General features: G+C 37.0%; 1 protein-coding gene across 2 annotated transcripts in view; it reads right to left on the reverse strand.

Annotated features, from left to right (window-relative positions):
- Positions 1 to 12322: 12322 nt before the first annotated feature.
- The window catches only part of negr1 (neuronal growth regulator 1), a 186279-nt gene continuing 171458 nt past the window's right edge, over positions 12323 to 27143 (reverse strand). For both annotated transcript variants that reach the window (XM_058402881.1, XM_058402882.1), the window contains one exon: positions 12323 to 19887. In XM_058402881.1, coding sequence (XP_058258864.1) covers positions 19787 to 19887 — 101 coding nt within the window. In that variant the 3' untranslated portion in view covers positions 12323 to 19786. The remainder of the gene's footprint in view (positions 19888 to 27143) is intronic.

Raw genomic sequence — 27143 nt, forward strand, 5'->3', positions numbered from 1 at the left:
GCTACATTATTGTCATAAACTACATTACTGTGATCAGCTACATTACTGTGATCAGCTACATTACTGTGATCAGCTACATTACTGTCATAAATTACATTACTGTGATCAGCTACATTACTGTCATAAACTACATTACTGTGATCAGCTACATTACTGTGATCAGCTACATTACTGTCATAAATTACATTACTGTGATCAGCTACATTACTGTCATAAATTACATTACTGTGATCAGCTACATTACTGTCATAAACTACATTACTGTGATCAGCTACATTACTGTGATCAGCTACATTACTGTCATAAATTACATTACTGTGATCAGCTACATTACTGTCATAAACTACATTACTGTGATCAGCTACATTACTGTGATCAGCTACATTACTGTGATCAGCTACATTACTGTCATAAATTACATTACTGTGATCAGCTACATTACTGTGATCAGCTACATTACTGTGATCAGCTACATTACCGTGATCAGCTACATTACTGTCATAAACTACATTACTGTGATCAGCTACATTACTGTGATCAGCTACATTATTGTCATAAACTACATTACTGTGATCAGCTACATTACTGTGATCAGCTACATTACTGTGATCAGCTACATTACTGTAATCAGGTACATTATTGTCATAAACTACATCACTGTGATCAGCTACATTATTGTCAAACTACATTACTGTGATCAGCTACATTATTGTCATAAACTACATTACTTTGATCAGCTACATTATTGTCAAACTACATTACTGTGATCAGCTACATTACTGTAATCAGGTACATTATTGTCATAAACTACATCACTGTGATCAGCTACATTATTGTCATAAACTACATTACTGTGATCAGCTACATTACTGTGATCAGCTACATTATAGTGATCAGCTACATTATTGTCATAAACTACATTACTGTGATCAGCTACATTATTGTCATAAACTACATTACTGTGATCAGCTACATTATTGTCATAAACTACATTACTGTGATCAGCTACATTACTGTGATCAGCTACATTACTGTGATCAGCTACATTATTGTCATAAACTACATCACTGTGATCAGCTACATTATTGTCATAAACTACATTACTGTGATCAGCTACATTACTGTGATCAGCTACATTATTGTCATAAACTACATTACTGTGATCAGCTACATTACTGTGATCAGCTACATTACTGTCATAAACTACATTACTGTGATCAGCTACATTACTGTGATCAGCTATGTTATTGTGATCAGCTACATTACTGTGATCAGCTACATTACTGTGTTCAGCTACGTTATTGTGATCAGCTACATTACTGTGATCAGCTACATTACTGTGTTCAGCTACATTACTGTGATCAGTGTATGTTACTGTGTTCAGCTACATTACTGTGATCAGCTACATTACTGTGATCAGCTACATTACTGTGATCAGTGTATGTTACTGTGTTCAGCTACATTACTGTGTTCAGCTACATTACTGTGATCAGCTACATTACTGTGATCAGTGTATGTTACTGTGATCAGCTACATTACTGTGATCAGTGTATGTTACTGTGATCAGCTACATTACTGTGATCAGTGTATGTTACTGTGTTCAGCTACATTACTGTGATCAGCTACATTACTGTGATCAGCTACGTAACTGTGATCAGCTACGTTACTGTGATCAGCTACATTACTGTGTTCAGCTACATTACTGTGATCAGCTACGTTATTGTGATCAGCTACATTACTGTGATCAGCTACATTACTGTGATCAGCTACATTATTGTCATAAACTACATCACTGTGATCAGCTACATTATTGTCATAAACTACATTACTGTGATCAGCTACATTACTGTGATCAGCTACATTATTGTCATAAACTACATTACTGTGATCAGCTACATTACTGTGATCAGCTACATTACTGTGATCAGCTACATTACTGTCATAAACTACATTACTGTGATCAGCTACATTACTGTGATCAGCTACATTATTGTCATAAACTACATTACTGTGATCAGCTACATTACTGTGATCAGCTACATTACTGTCATAAACTACATTACTGTGATCAGCTACATTACTGTGATCAGCTACATTATTGTCATAAACTACATTACTGTGATCAGCTACATTACTGTGATCAGCTAAATTACTGTGATCAGCTACATTATTGTCATAAACTACATTACTGTGATCAGCTACATTACTGTGATCAGCTACATTACTGTGATCAGCTACATTACTGTCATAAACTACATTACTGTGATCAGCTACATTACTGTGATCAGCTACATTATTGTCATAAACTACATTACTGTGATCAGCTACATTACTGTGATCAGCTACATTACTGTGATCAGCTACATTATTGTCATAAACTACATTACTGTGATCAGCTACATTACTGTGATCAGCTACATTATTGTCATAAACTACATTACTGTGATCAGCTACATTACTGTGATCAGCTACATTATTGTCATAAACTACATTACTGTGATCAGCTACATTACTGTGATCAGCTACATTACTGTGATCAGCTACATTACTGTCATAAACTACATTACTGTGATCAGCTACATTACTGTCATAAACTACATCACTGTGATCAGCTACATTACTGTCATAAACTACATTACTGTGATCAGCTACATTACTGTGATCAGCTACATTACTGTGATCAGCTACATTACTGTGATCAGCTACATTATTGTCATAAACTACATTACTGTGATCAGCTACATTACTGTGATCAGCTACATTACTGTGATCAGCTACATTACTGTGATCAGCTACATTATTGTCATAAACTACATTACTGTGATCAGCTACATTACTGTGATCAGCTACATTACTGTGATCAGCTACATTACTGTGATCAGCTACATTATTGTCATAAACTACATTACTGTGATCAGCTACATTACTGTGATCAGCTACATTACTGTGATCAGCTACATTATTGTCATAAACTACATCACTGTGATCAGCTACATTATTGTCATAAACTACATTACTGTGATCAGCTACATTACTGTGATCAGCTACATTACTGTCATAAACTACATTACTGTGATCAGCTACATTACTGTCATAAACTACATCACTGTGATCAGCTACATTACTGTGATCAGCTACATTACTGTGATCAGCTACATTACTGTGATCAGCTATATTATTGTCATAAACTACATCACTGTGATCAGCTACATTATTGTCATAAACTACATTACTGTGATCAGCTACATTACTGTGATCAGCTACATTATTGTCATAAACTACATCACTGTGATCAGCTACATTATTGTCATAAACTACATTACTGTGATCAGCTACATTACTGTGATCAGCTACATTATTGTCATAAACTACATTACTGTGATCAGCTACATTACTGTGATCAGCTACATTACTGTGATCAGCTACATTACTGTCATAAACTACATTACTGTGATCAGCTACATTACTGTGATCAGCTACATTATTGTCATAAACTACATTACTGTGATCAGCTACATTACTGTGATCAGCTACATTACTGTGATCAGCTACATTATTGTCATAAACTACATTACTGTGATCAGCTACATTACTGTGATCAGCTACATTATTGTCATAAACTACATTACTGTGATCAGCTACATTACTGTGATCAGCTAAATTACTGTGATCAGCTACATTATTGTCATAAACTACATTACTGTGATCAGCTACATTACTGTGATCAGCTACATTACTGTGATCAGCTACATTACTGTGATCAGCTACATTATTGTCATAAACTACATTACTGTGATCAGCTACATTACTGTGATCAGCTACATTACTGTGATCAGCTACATTATTGTCATAAACTACATCACTGTGATCAGCTACATTATTGTCATAAACTACATTACTGTGATCAGCTACATTACTGTGATCAGCTACATTACTGTCATAAACTACATTACTGTGATCAGCTACATTACTGTCATAAACTACATCACTGTGATCAGCTACATTACTGTCATAAACTACATTACTGTGATCAGCTACATTACTGTGATCAGCTACATTATAGTGATCAGCTACATTATTGTCATAAACTACATCACTGTGATCAGCTACATTACTGTGATCAGCTACATTATTGTCATAAACTACATTACTGTGATCAGCTACATTACTGTGATCAGCTACATTATTGTCATAAACTACATTACTGTGATCAGCTACATTACTGTGATCAGCTACATTACTGTGATCAGCTACATTACTGTCATAAACTACATTACTGTGATCAGCTACATTACTGTCATAAACTACATCACTGTGATCAGCTACATTACTGTCATAAACTACATTACTGTGATCAGCTACATTACTGTGATCAGCTACATTACTGTGATCAGCTACATTATTGTCATAAACTACATTACTGTGATCAGCTACATTACTGTGATCAGCTACATTACTGTGATCAGCTACATTACTGTGATCAGCTACATTATTGTCATAAACTACATTACTGTGATCAGCTACATTACTGTGATCAGCTACATTACTGTGATCAGCTACATTACTGTGATCAGCTACATTATTGTCATAAACTACATTACTGTGATCAGCTACATTACTGTGATCAGCTACATTACTGTGATCAGCTACATTATTGTCATAAACTACATTACTGTGATCAGCTACATTATTGTCATAAACTACATTACTGTGATCAGCTACATTACTGTGATCAGCTACATTACTGTCATAAACTACATTACTGTGATCAGCTACATTACTGTCATAAACTACATCACTGTGATCAGCTACATTACTGTCATAAACTACATTACTGTGATCAGCTACATTACTGTGATCAGCTACATTATAGTGATCAGCTACATTATTGTCATAAACTACATCACTGTGATCAGCTACATTACTGTGATCAGCTACATTATTGTCATAAACTACATTACTGTGATCAGCTACATTACTGTGATCAGCTACATTACTGTGATCAGCTACATTATTGTCATAAACTACATCACTGTGATCCGCTACATTATTGTCATAAACTACATTACTGTGATCAGCTACATTACTGTCATAAACTACATTACTGTGATCAGCTACATTACTGTGATCAGCTACATTACTGTGATCAGCTACATTATTGTCATAAACTACATTACTGTGATCAGCTACATTATTGTCATAAACTACATCACTGTGATCAGCTACATTATTGTCATAAACTACATTACTGTGATCAGCTACATTATTGTCATAAACTACATTACTTTGATCAGCTACATTACTGTGATCAGCTACATTACTGTGATCAGCTACATTATTGTCATAAACTACATTACTGTGATCAGCTACATTACTGTGATCAGCTACATTACTGTGATCAGCTACATTATTGTCATAAACTACATCACTGTGATCAGCTACATTATTGTCATAAACTACATTACTGTGATCAGCTACATTATTGTCATAAACTACATTACTTTGATCAGCTACATTACTGTGATCAGCTACATTATTGTCATAAACTACATTACTGTGATCAGCTACATTACTGTGATCAGCTACATTATTGTCATAAACTACATTACTGTAATCAGGTACATTATTGTCATAAACTACATTACTGTGATCAGCTACATTTCTGTAATCAGGTACATTACTGTAATCACCAAAAGTTACTGTAATCTGCTACATTATGTTATAAATGTTCTATTATGTGAGTCTTACTGTCATCAGCTACATTACTGGGATCAGCAAATGTTACCACAATGGGCAAATGTTTCTTCAATCAGTGAACATTAAAGTTTCTTTGCTCAGGAAGTTAAGATCTGGAAACATCATGGCTAATGAGAGCTAAACCGATTGGGCCATTAAATTTATGGACAAACATAAAGCATCTTCCTTAGCTGCTCTGGGGTCAGTTGAGACCCAGTCATCACTGAGTAGTAGGTTACATATCAGAATAATGTCACTGATTTCATACTGAATCGAAACTACCAGGATCAGCTAGATACAGCCACGATTGTGCACGCCTATTTATGGTAATGACTGTATCAATAAATCTGTGGAATCTTGAACATCTTAATCAATAACTGCTTCTGCCTCTGCTTTCATGGGACACATTTACAAAAGGTGAAATACGCAGTGAGCTGATGTTCTCTAATACACACCAATTAGCACTTCAGATGATTGTGTTTTTTTCCCCCATTGCTTAGCCATGTTTAATTGAATTACATTCCATTTTCCACAGCTCTAAACAGAATCCTGCAAATAATTAAAATTTACTGCACTGAGCTCACAGATTATGCAATTTTCCCAAAACCCTACACGTAGCTGTTAGCACCGAGAGATATTAAATAAACAGATAACTCAGAGAAAATGTTGACATTTTTTAGTGTGGAGGTAATTCAGCCTTAAGAGTAGATTTTATGTGCATCAGATGTGGGTTTGTGTATCAACACTGTGGAAATGACTGGGGGAAATTACTAAGGAGAATTACTAATAGCACATATTCCAGTCTTTTAAATGAATTTTATATATAGTAATCTCCATGTAATCTACACACCAAGTAATCAACACTCCAAGTAATCTATAATTCAAGTAATCTCTACTCCTAGTAATATATACACCAGGTAATCTATACTACATGTAATCAACACTCCATGTAATCTATACTTATCTATACAGCAAGTAGACCGCTATACTGGTCTATACTCCAAGTAATCTCTGCTCCAGGTAATATAAAACCAAGTAAACTATACTTCATTTAATTTCTACTCCATGTAATCAACACTCCAAATAGTATATACTTCGATTAACCAATACTCCAAGTAATTTACACTCCCTGTAATCTATGCTTGAGGAAATCAACACACCAAATAATCTATACTCCATGTAATCTATACCGCATGTTACCAACACTCCAAGTAATATATACTTCAAGTAAACTATACTCCAAGTACCCGATATCCCATGTAATCTATGCTTCAGGAAAACTACACACCAAGTAAGCTATACACCAGGTAATCTAAACTCCAAGTAAACTATACACTGGGTATTCTATACTCCATATAATCAACAGTCCAGATAATTTATCCTTCAGGTAAAGTAATCAACACTTCAGTTAATATATACTTCAATTAAACACTACTCCAAGTAACCTATACACCCTGTAATCTATACTTTAGGAAATCTACACACCAACTATTATTATCTACTCTTTGGAAAATCTACACACTAAGTATCTATACTTCAGTCAATCTATACTCCATGTAATATTTAGCCAAGTAATCTATACTTAATGTAATTAACACTCCAAGTAATTTATACTTCAACTAATCTATACTCCAAGTAAACTCTTCTCCATGTAATCTATGCTTCAGGAAATCTACATACCAAGTAACCTATACACCAGTTATAACTACCTAATTTAACTAACCTATACTCTATAGCGTAATCCATAGCCAAGTAATTTGTACTTCAGGTAATCGACACTCCATGTAATGATTAATCCAGGTCTGTATGGTCAAGTGTTCCAGAAAGGCAAGGGAAAAAGTACAGAGAAACTCTAAGTGAATGTACAACTTCTGTATGATACTAAGTCTACTACAATACTGTATTAATAATCTGCTTGACTGAAGAAAAACAAGTATTATCATTGATATGCATCACCTCAACACAACTGTCAATCAAATAAATTTGTTCGTTAGTTTGATTAAATATGTACAATGGCCTTTATACTTTTCTGGATTTCTACAGGAAATGTGATCCGATCTTCATCTATTTCCCGCAATTAAAGAATTAGAGTTTTTTTTTTGTTGTTGTTTATTTATTGAATAACTTTGTCCAAAATATCTTAACTTGCCAGTAAAAAAAGTATGTGACCCTCCAGGGGTACGAGTTAATTTAAAGAGAAGAGTAAAGTCAGATGTTTCAATCAAGGAGAAGGCAATCAGGCTTGTGGGGATTTCTTTTAGCATTAGCATAAAGGTGTGCAGTTTTGTTTGACATTGAAGTGATTGTGATTGGACGTCTTTAAAAAAAAATTCAGTAAAACACAAATTGGCCAGAATAATACTTATGTATAGTAAGAAAGTACAATTATTATTTTCCACTCTAGTCAGTGTTTTATTTGAAGGTTTAAGGGTTCCAGCTTTCTAAGAAAGAGTCTGATGCGAGAAAATGAAAGCACGTTGCTGAAGTATTCTACATTGAATTGGAGGTTAGTGGTTGTTATTTGTTAGCTTGGAGCTTGTTTTATTCTTCTTTTTGACAAATTAATCTATCGTTAGGTCACTCAAAAATAGCACTCATGCTAAAATGTTTTATAATTTGCACTAACCATGTGGTTAGAACCTTGCACCAATGTCTCAACACTTCCCATTTCTTTTACTGCCTTCTATTTTTCTTTTATTTTTCTACTGATTTTCTGACTGCTTTTATTTTCCTACAAAATTCCTTTTATTCCACAGCAAACGGCAAACAATGATGTTTTGTAGTTTTTATCCATGTATAGTTACATTTACTGTATGTCCAAGAAGTTAGTTTCTGTCCTGAAGTTAAAGAAACAAAAAAACACACTCTAAGTAAACATTACAGCTTTACATCTGACTCACTTGAGACTATCAGCTGCTGCTTTAGAAAAGTTTCTGTAGTTTTGTAAAGCTGCTTTGAGACAATGTCCATTGTTAAAAGTGCTATAGAAATAAATTGAATTGAACTGAATAGAATTCTGACCAATAGGGGTATACCAATGGGGTATAATCTGTTTGAAATATTTATTTAGTGCACAAATATGGATGCACTGTTACAGGAAAATAATCATCTTCAGTCACCCTATTTAATTCATCCATCCATCCATTTTCTATACCCACTTTATTCCTAATCAGGGTCACAGGGATCTGCTGGACCCTATCCCAGCACACACTGGGTGAAAGGCAGGGGTACACCCTGGACAGGTCACCAGTCCATCACAGGGCCGCACATATAGACAGACAACCACACACACTCTCACTCACTCCTATGGGCAATTTAGAATTACCATTCAACCTAATGTACATGTTTTTAGACTGTGGGAGGAAACCGGAGGAAACCCACGCAGGCACGGGGAGAACATGCAAACTCCACACAGAAAGGTCCCTGCCTGTTCGAACCCAGGACCTTCTTGCTGTGAGGCAACTATTTAATTCAATAGTTTGGTATTTCTGGAATAATTACGGTTCCTCCTTGGTTCTTTGAATAGCTGAAAGTTCTTATCTTTCCGTAATGTGTTCTACTAGGAAGTCTCTTTAATTTAAAGGTTCCTCCAAAGAACGAGCTGAAGAATGGGTTTAAGATTAAACCTTTTTTTCTACTGGATGATGGAGAACTAAAAAGAAGAAAGGAATCACAAACGGAAGACTGGTGTCAACCAAGAGATGTACACCAAATTTGGTGGCTCTAGATCAGATCCATCCATCAGTACTCATCACAAAACCTCAGAAGATCTTCTGGGAAGTTATGAGAGCTTTGCTTTCCATAGAGGTTCTATTAGAAAGTCAGCTAAATAGTGTAGAATGTTCAAATGAATGTATTTGGGTTTCTGAGAGGTTCTTCTGGATCTTAAGATTCTTAACAGGGATCTAATTGGAAGCTTCTCTGAAAGGAAACACCTAATAAGTGGATTTTTGAATGTACAGTCATAGTGGGGTGAATGAATGGATTTTTTTTATTTATTTTTTTTGATGCTCTTAATATCGTTGTTGGCTCTACATGGCCCCCAGCAATCTAAACCCTCTCAGGAATAATGTGGTTGATTCTGTTGTCGATTTATATTTCCATCTCAGAACACAAGGCACAGTTCCATCATCAACTTCCATTTATTAGTATCAAACCACTGCTACAAAATTACATCAAACAGGATGAAAATGAAATTGCATACGTGCTATTCACAATGTAAACTTTAAAGTAATTAAGGTATATGATTTCTCTTTTTTTTTTTCTTTGACAAATATCAATATATATCAATGCCACTTAAAGCCATATATGTCATTCCAGTGATCTAGAGCCTATAAATATACAACTATTATCCGTGGTGGCTAAAGAACCTCCATAAACATTAAGATGACCAGTTCAAATTTCTCATCACAGAATTTTTCAGCATATAATGATTCGGAAAATAAAATGAAAGAAAGAAAGAAAAAAAAAAGAAATATATTAGGCCCCCGACGTGTGTTCATGACGTCCATTCTTTACTTTCACCACCTTTAATCAAGGTAATTTTTTTAAAATATAAAATTAAACTATAAATAAAGTCAGCTTGTCGACGCTCAGGAGCAGGAACATGGACATGGAGGTGAAGAACAGGAGATTTCTAGCCTGAACATCACAGAGCTGATTATCGTCATTGTGCTATCAGTATGAAATATGAAATACAGACAGGTCATTTTGGCCAACAACAAGAACAAAAAAATAAAATTCCATTTTTACCCAAAGGTTTTAGATGTAGTTTGTTAAATCGCTGTGTTGTTATGATTGTAATGCTATCAGGGTGAGATCTGTGTGGATTCCTTCATCTTTCCCTCAGAATGATGGTTTAAAAATACTCACTGGGTTCTTATGGGAAATTAGGAATGTTGGAACGACAGAGTGACGGGATGTTGTGGTGAGATTGATTTAAAAGCATCACACCTGAAACGATCTAGGTTTTGAAAAACAGTAATGGGTTTCTATGGAATAATTTCTTTGAGTATAAAATGCACATATTCTGGGTTGAGGGCAATAGTTTGGTGTTTCTGGAATAATCACGGTTCCTCCTTGGTTGTTTGAATAGCTAAAAGTTCTTATCATTCCGTAATGTGTCCTACTAGGAAGTCTCTCTGATTTAAAGTTTCCTCCAAAGAACGAGCTGAAGAATGAATTTGTATTTCTACTGGATGGTGGAGAACTAAAGGAATCACAAACGGAAGACCAAACCAAACTGGTGTCAACCAAGAGATAGTATGTACACCAAATTTGGTGGCTCTAGATCAGATCCATCCATCAGTACTCATCACAACACCTCACAAGTTCTTCTGGGAAGATATGAGAGCTTTGCTGTCTATAGAGGATCGATTAGAAAGCCAGCTAAATAGTCTGAAGTGTTTAAATGAATGTATTTGGGTTTCTGAGAGGTTCTTATGGATCTTAGCTTAATTGGAAGCTTCTCTGATAGGAAACACCTAAAAAGTGGATTTTTGAATGTACAGTCATAGTGGGGTGAATGAATGGATTTTTTTTGATGGCCTTAATATTTGTTGGCTCTTCATGGCACCCAGCAATCTATACCCTCTCAGGAATAAAACGATTCCTCAGCAGTTCTTTGGAGAATTAAGGGGTCTTATCTATTCACAGGGATTGTAAGTGGAAAGCACTTTGAAGAGATCCTCCAGAGGAACAAGCTGAAGACTCAATGAATATCAAAATCACTGCTTTTCTTTCAGATGATGGAGAGATAAAAAGAAATGATTCACTACTTTAAAAAAAAACTGCTGTAAAGTTCAATGGTCTTCGTATGTATATCACATCACAATAAGGTGGATCTTTGTCATACGCTCAGGAAAAAATGGTTCCTCACAGGTTCTGCAGATAATCTTGGCTTTCAAAAAAGGTTCGACTTGGAAGCCAGTGGAACGAGGCAAAGAGTGTAGAGTTGGTGGATAGCAAAATCACTTCTACTGGATGATGGAAGGATGAAAAAGAAATGATGGGAAGAAGAAACAAAATGGTGTTCAGATTAACGTCATATGCACATCAACTTTGGTGGCTTTACATCATACCCACTAATCTACACCCTCTTCCAGACAAAGGGTTCCTAATGGGTTATTCTGGAAAATGAAGCAATCTTAGCTTCCTAATAGAGTTCTACTGAAAAGCTTCTCTGATCGAGAAATGTCTTCGAGGGTTCCTCGACATGAACCAGCCAAAGAGCCTTAATGGGGAAAAAGGTTCCATGTCGGTTCCTATGGAGTGTTGTAGGTTTTTAGCATTCTAATTGGGTTCAAGAATAGAAGTCAAGCTTCCCTCCAAGCAAAGAAGTGATTTTTTTTTAAAAAGTCGTGGATTTCTATTGGATGATGGAGAGCTAAAAAGAAAGGACTAATGAAGAGAAAAGAAAACAAACGTAAGTTTGGATGGACTTCATATGGATAACCACTATGGTGGCTCTACATCATGCTCTTAGGGACAAAAGGTTCCTCACAGGTTCTTCTAGAGAGTTATAAGTTTCCTAAACCAAGCTTAAAAAGCACAAGATGAAGAAAATAAAACAAAGGAAAAAGAGGAATAATGTGTGAAAATCTGATTTGAGAGTTTAATGATTTCAGCTTGAAGGTTGACGAGATACAAGTGTTTGGAAGAAACAAGATATAAATAACTGAGCTTAAGTGGAGACATTTTGGTTAGTTTTTGGATCCGAACTCCTTCAGAAAGAGAAAAGTGTACAAACTTGCAAGGAAGAATTAAAAAAATAAATAAAACAAGGGTGTGAAATAAAAGAACAATAATTTGGCTGACGTCTTTAAAAAAAAAACAAAAAAACGGACAGATAAGAGACAGTTCTCTAACATGAGTAAATCTGGAGATAACAGTTAGTGCTTCATCATCAGAAAGTCTTTCACATCCGAGTGTTTAATGCATCCAGGCACGTTCCCAATCCCATCTGGCTAAGACCATCGTAAAATAGAGCACTTGACGAGCCTCGGAGTGCTACTCAAGCTACAGACACATCCGCTTTAGTAGAACCCTGAACTATCCTTATAAACCACCAATTTATCCTGCACTTTTCCCCTTAAATGTTTGCCGTGATGTCTCGGCCTCATCGGTTTCACACAGCGCTCGGGATTAGATCTTTCAGTATAAATACGGATCGCTTTATCAAGAACGCTTCCTCGTCGCCCGGATAACTTATTTTCCAGCTCAGTGAGAAAAAGGAGCGATGTGTCACGTCAACGAAGTGTTAGGGATAAAATAAAGACTTTTAGGAGTCATGCATTTGGTACGTTTACCAGCTACTTCATATATACAGTGCCTAGATATTTTTTCCTCAATTTGACGGATTTTGTTCGTTTCTCGGTGGAGATGATTATAACTAAACGTCATGGTGGGCGTTTGAAAAAGGACAGCGGTTTAACCTGCGCTGCTAGTAGAGCCGAAGTTTTTTTTTTTCTCTCTGTGATACGCCGGATTCAGTCGGAGTGCTGCTGGGAGAATGAATGCTCATGGCTGGTGAAGGCAGCAGCCCTGCAGCACTCCATAAAATCCCACCATCAAAATCTAACAAAGGCACAGGAAGGACTTTATTAACCGCTGGGTCAAATGATTCATCGCCTTCCTGCTCACAGAGACACCATTCTAAAAAACCTTTTTTGAAAGCTGCCAGGGGTTGAGAGGCGAGCTACAGGTGACCGAGGTGTTAAATCTGCACTGCGAAAGCTCACTTCTCCTAAGACAGGTAGCGTTAACTGCTTGTCCTGATACAGAAATGATTTCAGAAGACTGAACTTGGAAAAAGTCCTTCTGATTAGATAAAGAAGGGGGGGGGATGTAACTTCACATGGTCTTCACCAAGTTTGGTGGCTCTACATCCTTACACCACTAATCTACACCTTTCTTGCAGATACTTCATGGGTCCTTCTGGAAAGTGAATCAATCTTAGATTCCTAGCAGGGTTTTACTTGAAAGCCTCTCTGATAGAGCAAGGTTTTCTCCAAGCTTTCCTTCAACCAAAGAAGCCCATTAAGGGATTTTATATATATATATATATATATTTTTAAAAAAGGTACTATTTGGAAGCCTTTCTGGTAAGAAAACACCTTTAACGAGCAAGCCAAAAAAAATCAGTGGATATAATCTGTGGATATCTATTGAATGATAAAGATTTAAAAAAATAAAATAAAAATAAAGTAAAAAAAAAAATTAAAAAAAAATGTAAAAAATTATTTAAACAAAATAAAAGAGAAGAAAAATAGAAAATAAAGCATATTTCACTACAGGTAGCACATCATACCATAGACTAGCTAGAGAGTAAGGGAAATGTTGACCAAGACTTATGTAGAATTTTGTTTTATTTACCCTCTCTGGTTTGGTTAGTTAAGAAGAAAAAAAACAAAAACAAAAAGGAGTCAACAACAAAAACCAAAAAAATAAGGATGCGTTTATTTTTGCGTATCTCATCTGTTCCGAGACCCGGCGCTAGTTCACAGCGATAACGTGGAACTACGAAATAAAACTTCCACTGCTTTTATTTATAGCCACAGACTTGATAAAATGGTTTATGTTTTTAAGTGGTGTTAGTTCCTCTTACGTCCCTTTATAACCAACTCATTTTATGTAACTTACTAACTTTAAATTTTCTTCTTCTTTTTTTCTGAAGATGCGATATGTCTAAGCAGGAAAAGCTGCAATCATCACAATGAGACAATGTACATGATGCGTCGTTAGAACACACCGCAGGTACTAAACACAGCTAAGGCTTTCATTTCCTAACAAGTAAACTCCGGGAAAAGTGCTGAATTATTTTCAGCGCTGAAGTGCTTTTAAAAACGCCAGCTATTCATTACGTCCTTTTATATGACCGACGCCTCCGATACAGACCGGTGTGTCGACTTTCACGTCTCTGCGCTCGCGTCTCGGACCCGAGACGGGAAAGTCGTAAAAACCGTCTGAGGAATTCAGCGTGGAATAATCTTTGTGTGAAATTGTCATTATCAAGTCATTAGACGCTGTAAAGTTGCAGCACTTCTTATTTACATACCGTTTTTATTTTTTATTTTTGTAAAAACAAAAAAAAGCTGTATCTTTTTATTAGAGATATATATATATATATATATATAATTCTGCATGCATGAGAAGCTCCTGTCTGTTCCGCTGTTTTATTTTAACTCGAGATCCAACCTTTAATGAAGTCTGTATCGATCTCCGTCTCTGAATATTTATGGAAAAAAAGAGTTTGTGCCAAAATGACTTCATGATCTATTTATGATGGATTCATCCGGAGTCGTCTTGCCACGTATACACCGCACACAAAGGCTTACACTTCAAACCGCACAATGATGTTTATGACCTTATTTTACCTGCAGCTTGTTAACACATGAGGATTTTACGAGCTCGCTTAATACTTTAAAGGCACATTTTTATACAGTACTTTATTCCCCAAATTGGCTGTCGGGTGACGATGAAATCCAAATGATGAACGTTGGTGTATGAGCCAGAATTAACGATTTTATCCTGTGATAAAGACCCGAGGCAAAGATAAACATTTTTTATCTCATCCTAAATAGCTGAGTCCAAAATATTAGCAAGAGATGAAGTCTTTCGAAAGAACTAATGTTTTGTTGAGTCACTTTGTAGTAGTTCATTTTAAGTTCCATATTCTGGCCTGACATAAAGATTTCAGCCCGAGTTACAGATCTAGCCAGAGTTTAGTTTAAAGATGTTTAGACAAGATAAAGGTTTCAGCACGAGCTAAAGGTTTTAATTTTAGCCCCGGATACAAACTTTTTGCCTAAGTAAAAAGTTTTATCCCAAGATACACACACTTTGACCAAAAAAAAAACATTTTATCATGAGTTTTAGATTTTGATAAAAGATTCTAACCCGAACAATTTAGCTAGTGTTAAAGATTTAAATGGTAGAAGTCTGGAATTTCAACATTAATATAAAAAAATTTCAGCCAGGGTTAAAGACTTTATCTTGGGCTAAAATATAAATCTTAGGCTCAAATCTTCATTCTGACTAAAATACTTTGTCTTGGGCTGAAATTTTTTTTATCCGGGAATAAAATCTTTAACTTTAGGTATATTTTAACTGTATATATTTTTTTTGATTTAGCCTGAGATAAAGATTTTTTCCCATGTTTAATCCCAAGATTTTAGGCTTGAGGTCAGGATATTATCACAAGATAAAAATCTAAAGAAAGTGATTAGGTGAAATATTTCAGGAATAAACCTGCTGATGGTGTTATAACATGTGCTTATAGACAGGCGTAAGCCCGAGAAGTGATTATGAAGGCTGATGTAATGTTTAATAAACAGTGATAAAATAATAAGACTGCGCTTAGACATCATCAGTCAAATTCACGTCTGGTCCTGATTGCAGTCAGATGAGTTTGATGAGCGTAATTGACCTGAAATCGACATTTTAAAGGCCGCCTTTTTGCGTTTGGGGAATTAACTGGAACGTCAGTGTTTCGTTTATTTATTAAACAGAAACTAAATCAACTCGCACTGTCTCTTAATCTACATTTGGACTGTAAACTCATTTGCATCGCGCTGAAAAAAACATCTTAAATATAGTAAAACTACCAGAATTAGAAGATTATGCTGAAAATGTACATGATTTTCAGACATTTTAATTTTAATATTAAACCTTAAAAATGCAATTATATATGATTTATGCCTTCAATATTTTGTTTACAAGAAACAGCAGAACCTTTTAGTTCAAAATCGACAGAAAATTTGAATCATTTTAATGCAATTAAATTGTAAATTCATTCATTAAGTAATTAACTAACTACCTAATTAATTACATTTACATTAACTTATTGCAAGTAAAATGTTTTAGCACAATCAAACAGAACGAATTCGGCTATATTTAAGATATTTTCTGCTTGATAAGATTTTTTTTGTAGTGCAGAAATGTTGCTAATCTTGTGCTGTACATATACACTACAAAAAAATATGTCTTAGCATGTGGGGTAAAAAAAAATAGAATTAAACCTTTTCTCTAGATACGTGTTACTAATTTTAAGCTTGAAAGCGTCTCATTTCATGACGTTAAATCTCAAAATGCTCAACAATCACAGATTTCGGCTCTCCTAATGAGAAATATCATATACATTAGGCCGCATCTGAGATATTTTCACTTGCTAAGATATATTTCTTTGCAGCGTACGAGATTTCATGAAGTTTTCCTACCTGAATTGTGTATTTAGGAATTCTTAAATTTAGACAGAAAGAAATTCAAAAGCTAGCTAAATAAGGAATGTTGGGGGAAACTGTGTGTGCGAAACAGAAATATTACAGATCGCTGAGTTGAAAATCAGCAGGGGAAGAATTTCGTAAGCGGTCCAAAGGAAATCTGGTGATGTTTTGTTTGCTGGATCGTTTGTGTGATGGTTCTCCGGTGAGTAAAGATGAGTCAAAACAGTCTTGAAACTGGTTTTGTCCTCAAAAGGTATTGGTTTATGGTCATTGGCCACCTTAACATACATGTGACATGCAGCACAATCATAATTTCTGCACATCGGAAAATACATAACATGTGTGTGTGAGAGAGCTTAGGGTAGAGGTCAAACTAAACCTAGACACGAGGCTCTACCGAGGATATAAAATTAGTTCTACTTTCTCCAAACACACACACACACACACGACTTAGCTTCTATGATATCGTATAACTGTGTTCACACCCTCTGAGTTAAAAAGTTAATGTGTTCGATTACAAACCGCTCGTTTTTTTTTTTCTTTTCCGAGTCTATTTGTTCGATAAGAAGTTTTTTTTTTTAAACGACAGATATGGCATCTAAACTGAAAGACGACGTTGTAAACTATGCCATACTGCATACTTTCTTTTTCAAATGATAACCAGTGACATTTAGATCCACACTCCATATATCATATCGTATATCGTATTTCAAATATCCTAAATCGTCCGCTAGTTTTTTTTTGTTTTTCTCCTGCTTCCCATTTCAAAACAAATTCACGTACAAAAACCGACTAAAGCAAGAGCAGGGAGCAAGTCATGTGATGCAGTAAAACATTATCAAAATCCTGTACAACTCATCAGAACAATAATTAAAAAAATAAAATAGAACTGAATCTGTTAAAAGTGAAGAGTAACACACCATCTCCATGAACAGCAACGGCAACAACAAAAGAGAAACATACAGTGAGATAAAACTGAGAAAGAAAATGAACACCAGTTTTCTTTTCTGGAGAGATACACTTTGCTGAAAAAACAAAAACAAACAAAAAAACAAAACAAAAAAATCCATCCATAATCCGAATAAACGTAAAAAAGAGACTTGTTTTTAGAGAAATCCCTCATGATCATTAGGAAGGGTCATCAAATCGACCGCTAATCACGTGTGCATACTGTAATGTAAGTTTGTTTAACACCGGTTTAAAATCGAACATAGTGCATAAAACTGATTTTATACATACATTATATTCACATTATGCAGTTAAATACATCTCACAATTGGTTTTTTCTTCATTTCCATGGACTGTGGCCCCCAGAAGCAAAGAATAGAATTATATAATTATTATCAGCTCTGTTGCCTTGAAAATATCAGTAGTAAATTTCACTAGCGCCAAATTAAAAAAAAAAAAAAAGATGTTTTTAGATATTTGGGGGAAAATTTTCCTTTCAGAATTCATGATCAAATAATGATTTCTTGAATATTTATTTCTTGAAACCATTAAATGACGAAGCAAAAACAAACAGATTTTTTTTTTATATATAATTAAACCGATTTTTATAAACCATTTTCTGATGTCTTGAGCATTTTTCTCTAAAACAACAAATTTAAAATTTAAAAAATAATATTTAGGTTTAATTATCTTTGATTTGTTTTCTTTTAACGGGCTCACGAGGGGGAAATATCAGATTAATTTCTGTAAAACAAAAATTAATAAAATAAAATAAATGAAAAGGAAAAAAACTGAAGGAATTGAAGATTTGAAATATTGTTAGAAATTTCCAAGAAGTAAAATATCACTCACAGAATTCATCGTTAATTTGTAAAGTAATATTATTATATATATAATATTATTATTATAATAATTGTTAAACCTGTTGCCTCTTAAAATGTATGTAGTTATTTTTTTTAGTATCAGCAAAATCATATTTAATTAAAAAAAAAAAAATTGACCATTTTAAAATATCCATCATTACTTTTGTTGTTCTTGTTTTAATATTAAAATGATATTGAAATAAAATGTTGTTAATAAAAGAAGAATTTATCAGCTGAAATTTTGTCACGTATTTGGGAAACCAATCTCGAGGTAAATATTTATCTAAGCATTAATTTTCTAATTATTATGGCAGAGTAGGCAAGCTGATTATGTTTTAAGTGTTAGCATAATGTGCTAAAATCACTGAATTATGGCTGTCGTTTTGGTCCACGCAATCGTCAGCGAAATACTGGAATATGGGAGGAGGACCCGCGGCCGGCGTTCCGGCGCTTTCCCTTCTCGCTGCGTTTTTTTTGATTGTTCTGATCGTGCAAATCTGAGTGGTTTCAAATTAGCCGGCTAAACATTACGACCTGAAAGAGTAGAGAGGAGTGTGTGTATGAGAGCACTCACTTCAGGGCGTCCTCTCAGAAACACAACAACAACACACACTGTTACCACACCCTCTCCCACCTTCCTACCACAACACCCCCCCACTCCCCTCAGAGCCACATCGGCTAATTCTCGAGCTTTCCAAAAGAGCACAATGGTGCTGATTCACAACGTGGGCAATCAAGAAAAGAAACTAAAATAAACCGAAACGAGGCGGGGTGGGGGTGGGGGTGGGGACAAGGGGCGGAGAGAAGAAATGTAAACCGTACATATTTACATGATGAGAAATTCCACAGAACATAAAAACCACCATCTGAAAAGTACTGCTTACGGATTAAAATATCTCTCTCTTCGGAAAAAACAAAACAAAACAAAAACAAAGCAAACCGCGGTGCCAGATCGGATCCGGAAATGAGCCGTGTGAATGGTTCAGTCCAGTTCAGTGCGTATGGCTGTACGTAGCGCTAGTAAACGAAGAGCAGAGAGCTGAGAGCCAGCACCAGGAAACCGCAGGCCAGCAGAGCTTCTCCTCCTCCGGTGGTCCCGTACTGAGCTGTGTTAGGAGCTGTGAATGAGAACACACACACACACACACACACACACACACACACATGTAAACACACACACTTTCCATTACTGATTTTCTTCTTCTCCTAGCAGCCAGTTACACTCTCACTCAATCCTAGAACTCAAAACTACACCAACCCTTCATGATAACAAAACTGTTACAGCATCGTTAAAAAAATGTAATAATACCTTATAAACAGTGACTATGTCGCAGAATTCTAAGTCTGTCACGGCTCTCTGACATACAGTAAGTCAGTCTGGAAAGTGTCATAAGGTTGCCGTTACACAAATGTCTTCATGCAGCACCTACATAAGCCCATCCTCAACACGAAACATTTATAACGCCTTATTCCAACCATTATAAGCTGTCCTTAAGGGTGGCTTTATTCTTTTTGAAGCTGACATAACATCCAAGGCAAGTGACAATAGCTTAACGAGTATCCTCTGGGTAAACAGGTAACGCTACTTAAAGCAGTGCTCATAAGGCTACATAGAACCTACACATAGTACGTCTGGTCAGTTACATAGCCCAGGGAGTTATTACACACTATTTTTTCACTTGTTATGTCAGCTTGAGCTCACAAATAATAATCTCTGGTAGTTGGTGGCTGTTGGAATAAGGCTTTACGAACATTTATGTCAGGAAGGAGCTGTGTAGGTGCTATGGAGCATCAAGTCAGAGAGACATATGAGATCCAGCTCTGTGCCATTGAAGTGTTCATAAGGCCTCATAGCACCTACATAAGGCAATCCTGGCAGCCTTATTCCAGCGAGCATCAACCAATCTTTTGTTAATTGTAAGGTCAAGTTGACATGACACCTGCGTCATGTTACATAAGTTTGTTATGACACTTTCCAGGCGGACTGACGTTCGTGGCTCAGAAGACTGGGAGTTGTTAAAATGTCCCACACGTCATAATATTATGTCACTCGACGTTTGTCAGCTGATGCCTCCTGAAATAAAGCTTTCAGCAACAATTATGCTGATGTCGGTTGTCACGAAGGGCTTATGTAGGTGTTATAACCATTAACTAATGAGCTTTACCATTTGGTGCCTAGTGTAGCTCAGAGTGTATGAACATGCCATGTGGAGTATAGGAACATTTACATCACACACACACACACACACACACACCTGAATGGAGAAACTCAGCAGGTCTTTTCTTTTCGAGAGGTTCTTCAGAGCAGGTGTGTGAGTGTACAGGCATTCGTCTTCACCCGAGGGTTACACACCTCTCTTAATGACAGCCCCTGGCCTAGCTAAGGAGATTAGTGCTGAGTGTGCTCTCTCTCTCTCTCTCTGTCTCACTCACACACACACACACACACACACACAATACACACCCTGGCCTGAGTGTATGCTAATGAAATGGGGCTCTCCTAAAATGTGATGAGTCTCATAAATTTAGATGAATGAATCTGAGATCTGAGCGCGCTCCGTGAACGGATGAGGAATATATATTTTTTCCAGCACATCTGAAGACACCATCAAAAAAAAAAAAAAAAAAACAACTCGGGGAATGGAAATTTCTGCGCAAAGTTTCCTGTTTGAAATAAAAGCACACCTCCAATTTACACTTCACAGCCACCAGGCTTTTTACACCTCTTCCGTGATGGGGATAAATTACACGTGTTCTGTTACTCAGTGTTAGAGAGGCGGACGCGCCGGCCCGGGAATGGGACGTGGACGCGGGGTTTGTGGACGTGGACGTGGATGTGGAGAGCAGCAGAGATGTGTAAGAGGCTGGAAAATGGAGCAAATTGGGATGATGTAAGGAAGATGCATGGTCAGGTTGGGGAAGAGAGGCAGAGCGGGGAGAGGAAATGGCCCTGTGGGCTGCGCCTTCGCTCGGCCTCTATCCACAGCGCCGGATAATGACACACTTTTTTTTTGTGCTAGGCAGTGGGAGTAGAGCTTGTCGCCATGGAAACAGCTCACATCCTGCGCTGGCCTCTTTGCCGGAGTTAGAGGAGCGTGCGAGGACCCACCGACGGAGAAAAAAAACCTTTGCGGAGCCGTGAGCACCTGCTGAACTGTGCGCAGGGTGAGAGCGATTCATCCGTACATCCGCTTCACCACTTATCTTTATCGTGTCCCGTCTCATCGGAATCATCGGGAGCGTCGGATATAGGGTTACGCCAGGAACAAATTTTTTTATCCGAGAAGTAATTAAAGGAAGCAGGAATATTACCTGCTCAGTGGCAGCGTGACTGTTGGAGGCTTGTTTAATATCCCACTGGGCCGAAGCCGTTCCCTGTTGTTTTGACGGTGCAGGTTGTTACTGCACTTGCTGTTTTAATTAACTTCAACCCCCCCTACACCACACACACACACACACACACACACACACACGCATGCACACACGACCAGAGAACCAGAGACCGCCATGCTCCTAATTATTCCTCTCTCTAACTATATTCATCCAGAGTGAAAGGAGAAGATTACAGTGACGGCTGCAATGCTCCAGGGTTAAGACTCCTGCTGCTTTCACTTTAAATCTTTCTTTAATATGAAAAGAATAAAATAAAAAAAATGAGCGTTGTGCTGTTAAAGGGAAATAATCAACAATATAGATGCAGTGGATTTATTATTAATGTACTATAACAGCCTGAAATGTGTTTCATTCCTCTTATTCCACAGCTGACAATGTTGATCTATTAAAGGATGAAGGCTTTATTCATTTAAAGTCTGTCTGAAAACTTAGTTACAAAAGTACTGACACCGTAGACTCCTCCCACAAATGTTAACTATCGACCGGATCAACAGGTACACTTACTAGTCCCTAGTATAGTAATTGTTACTATAGAAACCATAACTTATTAAAACGAGTGCTACTGTCAGAGCTGCTGTTACAGGAAACTCATCAACACCTTCCGACCAATCAGATTCCAGGTTGTAAAGTATCATGCTGACATCATGGGACTACCCCTAAAATCAATAAAATTCCTCAATCTTCAATGATACATTTTTGTGTGCACAAGAAACACTATTTCCTTAGTTCAAAACTCCCCTTTCTCGTGAATATGTATGCTTATGCAAATGAGACACGCCCCCTCTCCTACATCCTCGAGCTACGCCTGACCGTTATGGATAAAATGAACCGCTAGCTTGCATCCTTCACAGAAACCTCAGTACCACGGCCTGACAGAATACATGGTGGTTACCATAGCAACCGCAATTCCGCTACTAGTGCGTTCTGTGGCTCGAAGTTACCACATCACACACTGTTCGTTTGCATATCGAGCTCTGGGCTGACATCACAACCTGATCTCATGTAGCTCCGCCCCCTCCTCCTATGAAATGTTACACATTAGTAGCCTATTTTATATACATTTAAGCAAAGAAAATGTGAATCTTGGGTAAAAGGTGTTAAATTTGACCCGAACTGCGATCTTTGAAGACGTCGTGTCGCGCACTGACCCACACACAGCATACAAATAGCCCCATTTCACACCGCGATGCATCAGCTGTAATTCGGGATGACGGCTGCAGAGGTGTGTAAGTGAGAGTCAGAGCGGCGCACCGAGAACCTTGTTCTGTTCCAACGGGAGCGAGTTTAAGCCTTGTTATTCTTGCACGAGTGGAAGGACGGAATTAGCCCCTCTCTTGTTTCTGTATATTTGCCGTGGTTGATTTAGCTAGCCACTTAAGTCTCTTTCTGCATGGTGGTGTTGCTGGATAAAATGGTGCAGGATGAAAGGAAGGGTCAACAGCCTGTTAATCAGCGAGCGCTCTTTAATCCCAGCATTCCTGTTGACTGGCACAAAACTCTTGGCTAAGCTGCTTAATGAATTCTGCTATTCTGTTCGAGGCTTTCCTTCTCTCTGATAGTCGACCAACAGCCTCCTCATAAACAGATAAACACACCCAGTTACTAAGCTCGGATTTCGCGGATTAATCGGAATATCCCGGTGTATTAAGCCAATTTATTAACACCGACTTCAATTAGACAGACTTTTAAATAAAGATGTGGAAGTGTTAGAGAAATACACTGAACCCTCAGGAATAATTTCACGCTGGTCCTCATTTATCACGCCAAATACAAGAGAACTGAATCGTTCCTAAGAGCATTTACACACGAAATACACAAGAAGTCGTATAAAAAAACGTTCGTATCTTATCCTATTCTCTCAAACTGTAGAACTGTCTACGATTTTTTATTGCGCTGTCTGGTTTAAATCCCTTTTCCATTTCCTATAACCAATTTAATGAACATTTTCTGTCAAGACTCAAAGGCTAGCCATTCAGCTAGGGCAAAATGAAGTAATGGCACCCTATAAAAGGATGAGTTTGTGTCTGTGGAGCTGATGCTGCGCTGCAGTGGCTGAGCTGCATTACTAGGAGATTTCACCATGCTTATGAGGCGCTATATCACTGTTTAGCTGTCATTTTGTCTCTCTTTTTGCCTTTTATGGAGGTTTGTGGGCGGGGCTACATGTCAATCAGCTGTGCCAGGATCATGCTCAATCATTTGCAGCTGGTTTATTTAATTAACATAGACATGAGTACGAAGATAATCAGCGAGATTTTGTAAATCTACAGGTATTTTTATTTCAGAGAAATGAGGACTGTTTAAAGTGTAAACATTCAGGTTTTGTGTTTTATTTTATTTTCACAACTGCATATTTGCTGTTAGACAGAATGTAAACTTGTCGAGGATTAGAATTTAGTGAAAAAGTTTTGATTCTCCAGACGCTTCAGTAATGATGTGTCCTGAACTGTACCATTAATCTGACAATACAGTTTACAATGAAAAGGCCAGAAAATGATCTGGAGAATGTGGCAGGCTCGGGGGCAAAACAAAAGAAAACGAAAAAACAAAACTATGTGGCCATTTATTTATTTATCGTACTGTAGGAAAATGGTGCATTAATAACCAGTATTTATTTCACATTATAAGCAATATTAATCGCATTAGTCTCCCATTCCACAACCGGCTTTTCTGGTAAAACTTTTCTAAACCCATACTGTAGACCAAAATAATGAGAAAACTAGTAGAGCTGGATGAAACAATGACATAATATTATTTATTTATTTATTTGTCTATCTATCCATCCATACATCTATCCATCTATCTATCTATCCATCCATCCATCCATTTATTTGTTTAGTTGTCTCTCTGCCCATTTATTTATTTATTTATTTATTTATTTATTTATTTATTAATTAATAAGTTAGAAACTCATTTGATTTGGATGGGGTTGATTTAGATAACTAGAGTTAAAACTACAGATTTCAAAAACAAACAAACACACAAATACAAAATAATAACTTGTGTAATAGCAAAATTTTCTTTTCTAGATTTATTCACTTCCCGATCAGCACCTTTGCTAACATTTTAGTGTTTACTTCCTGTTTTAACAACATTAATCTTCCTGAGAGAGCCAAATGACTAAAGTTTGGATATTAAAGGCTTGAAGCTGCATGAAATCGCTATTAAGGAAGCTCCAGACTGAGCGCTAATTCTTTTAACTGCTTGACGTCAAAACAGAAAGCTGGTCTAATGTTATGTGACTTTTTATCTTACACGTGTCTTCCTTAATTCATTCTCCATTATCTCCACCACTTCCTCCCTTCCTGCTTCTTTTCCTCCTTTCATCGTTTCCTCTTTCCGTTCCAAACCTTTTAATAAGTAAGCCCCCCCCCCACACACATCCCTCAGGTGAGTGTAGAAGACGTTCACGAGATGCTGCCTGATTTCTGCTCACGTCAGAGGTGTTTACTGCCTTCTCACATTTTGACATTTGACCTTTCCGTGGTCATGTGATCAGTCTTCAGGAAACTGCTCATCGTCATGTTGCTGTTCTTTCAGCAGCTTCCTGTTCACCACAGCGGATCATTTGGTCTGCATATTTTGATTTTGCACAGGTTTTACGCTGGATGCCCTTCCTGACGCAACCGTCAAATTTTATCTGGGCTTGGGACCAGCTCTGAGAGTTAACTCTTTAGTGTCCGGGTTAGCTCCCTGCCCAAAAATCGAACCTGGACCATGGCAATGAGAGCGCGGGATCCTGCTGCTGGACCACCAGGAGGCATCGTGTCCTGAAGACATATTTATGTGAATTGTTCCAATATCCAGATACAGTGTAACCTCAGCATACGAATGCCCTCCATTACAAATGTTCGCCTTAAGAATTAAATTTTTTCAAAAAATTTGCATTGCCATAGGCAGAATTTCGGCATACAGAGTGAACTGAACTGAACGCCGGCTAAGGTGCGTGTACGTCTGGGAGCCGTTCAAAATTTGTTTGGCCAAGTGAAACCAATTGAAGAGAGTTTAGGAATTTTACAGATTTGTTTTCAGTCAGTGAAATCTGTTTGGAAAGAGTCAACCCATGATACCAATGTTGCCTTCCTTCTAAAGCTAGGTGATTTTCCGGGTGTTTTTTCTTGACAGATTGGTGATGTGGGCGGTCTGTTCTATTTTTAGCCCAAGCTTGGTGGCACGACTTCCTGTGAGGAGCCTTGACATGGAATGCTTGACTTGGGTCAGTTCTTTGTAAACAGCCATACAGTTTACATACGCTGAGTACTGGGAATATTGCTCATATTTTTGGACATTTACATTATTTCTTATGGGAAAATTCATTTCGCAATACACATTTTCACCTTAAGAATTCCCATACCGAGGTTCTGCTGTATTTCTTCTGCTTTCACGTTTGGTTGCTTCACCGTGTTAATGTTTAAAAATAGGTGGCGCATCATAAACAGTAATCAGGACGTCATGGTAACGTAATGACGTCTGTTCACACATGATCATTTCGAGGGAACTGAAATTTGTACTCGGCGTCAGTTATCCAAGAAATTTACCCCTGGCTTGTGTTAAAGCCGAATCTCTTCCACCTTAATTACAGCTAAATTCCTACCATTTTTAACATGAAGGTCTCCTTTAGCAGATGCACGTCGTATTTGTTGCGGAAGTGTGTGTTACAGCTAGCACTTAGCGTTAGTTTGTATGCTCAGGAATTTGAGAGATTAGTTAGATTTGGTTAATTATGGTTAATTACTGGTTGATGATAATGACTTTAAATCTGAGCTGCTTTTTACATGAACAAGCACTTGGAGCGTCTCAGAGGGCAGGAATGGGTTTGATATCAACAGTTACTTTGAAGATACAAACATTTCTGTGGGAAAAAAATAACCGTTTTTGGTTGTTTTGGAACTGTTCTATGAATATAGTCCTGAGTGGCCACTTTCATATGAGCTTCATAACCACCACTGTGGAGTGAGACATGACAAAGACATTCAATCAT

Source organism: Hemibagrus wyckioides, linkage group LG11, assembly GCF_019097595.1.
Source record: "Hemibagrus wyckioides isolate EC202008001 linkage group LG11, SWU_Hwy_1.0, whole genome shotgun sequence".
NCBI classification, from domain to species: Eukaryota; Metazoa; Chordata; class Actinopteri; order Siluriformes; family Bagridae; genus Hemibagrus; species Hemibagrus wyckioides.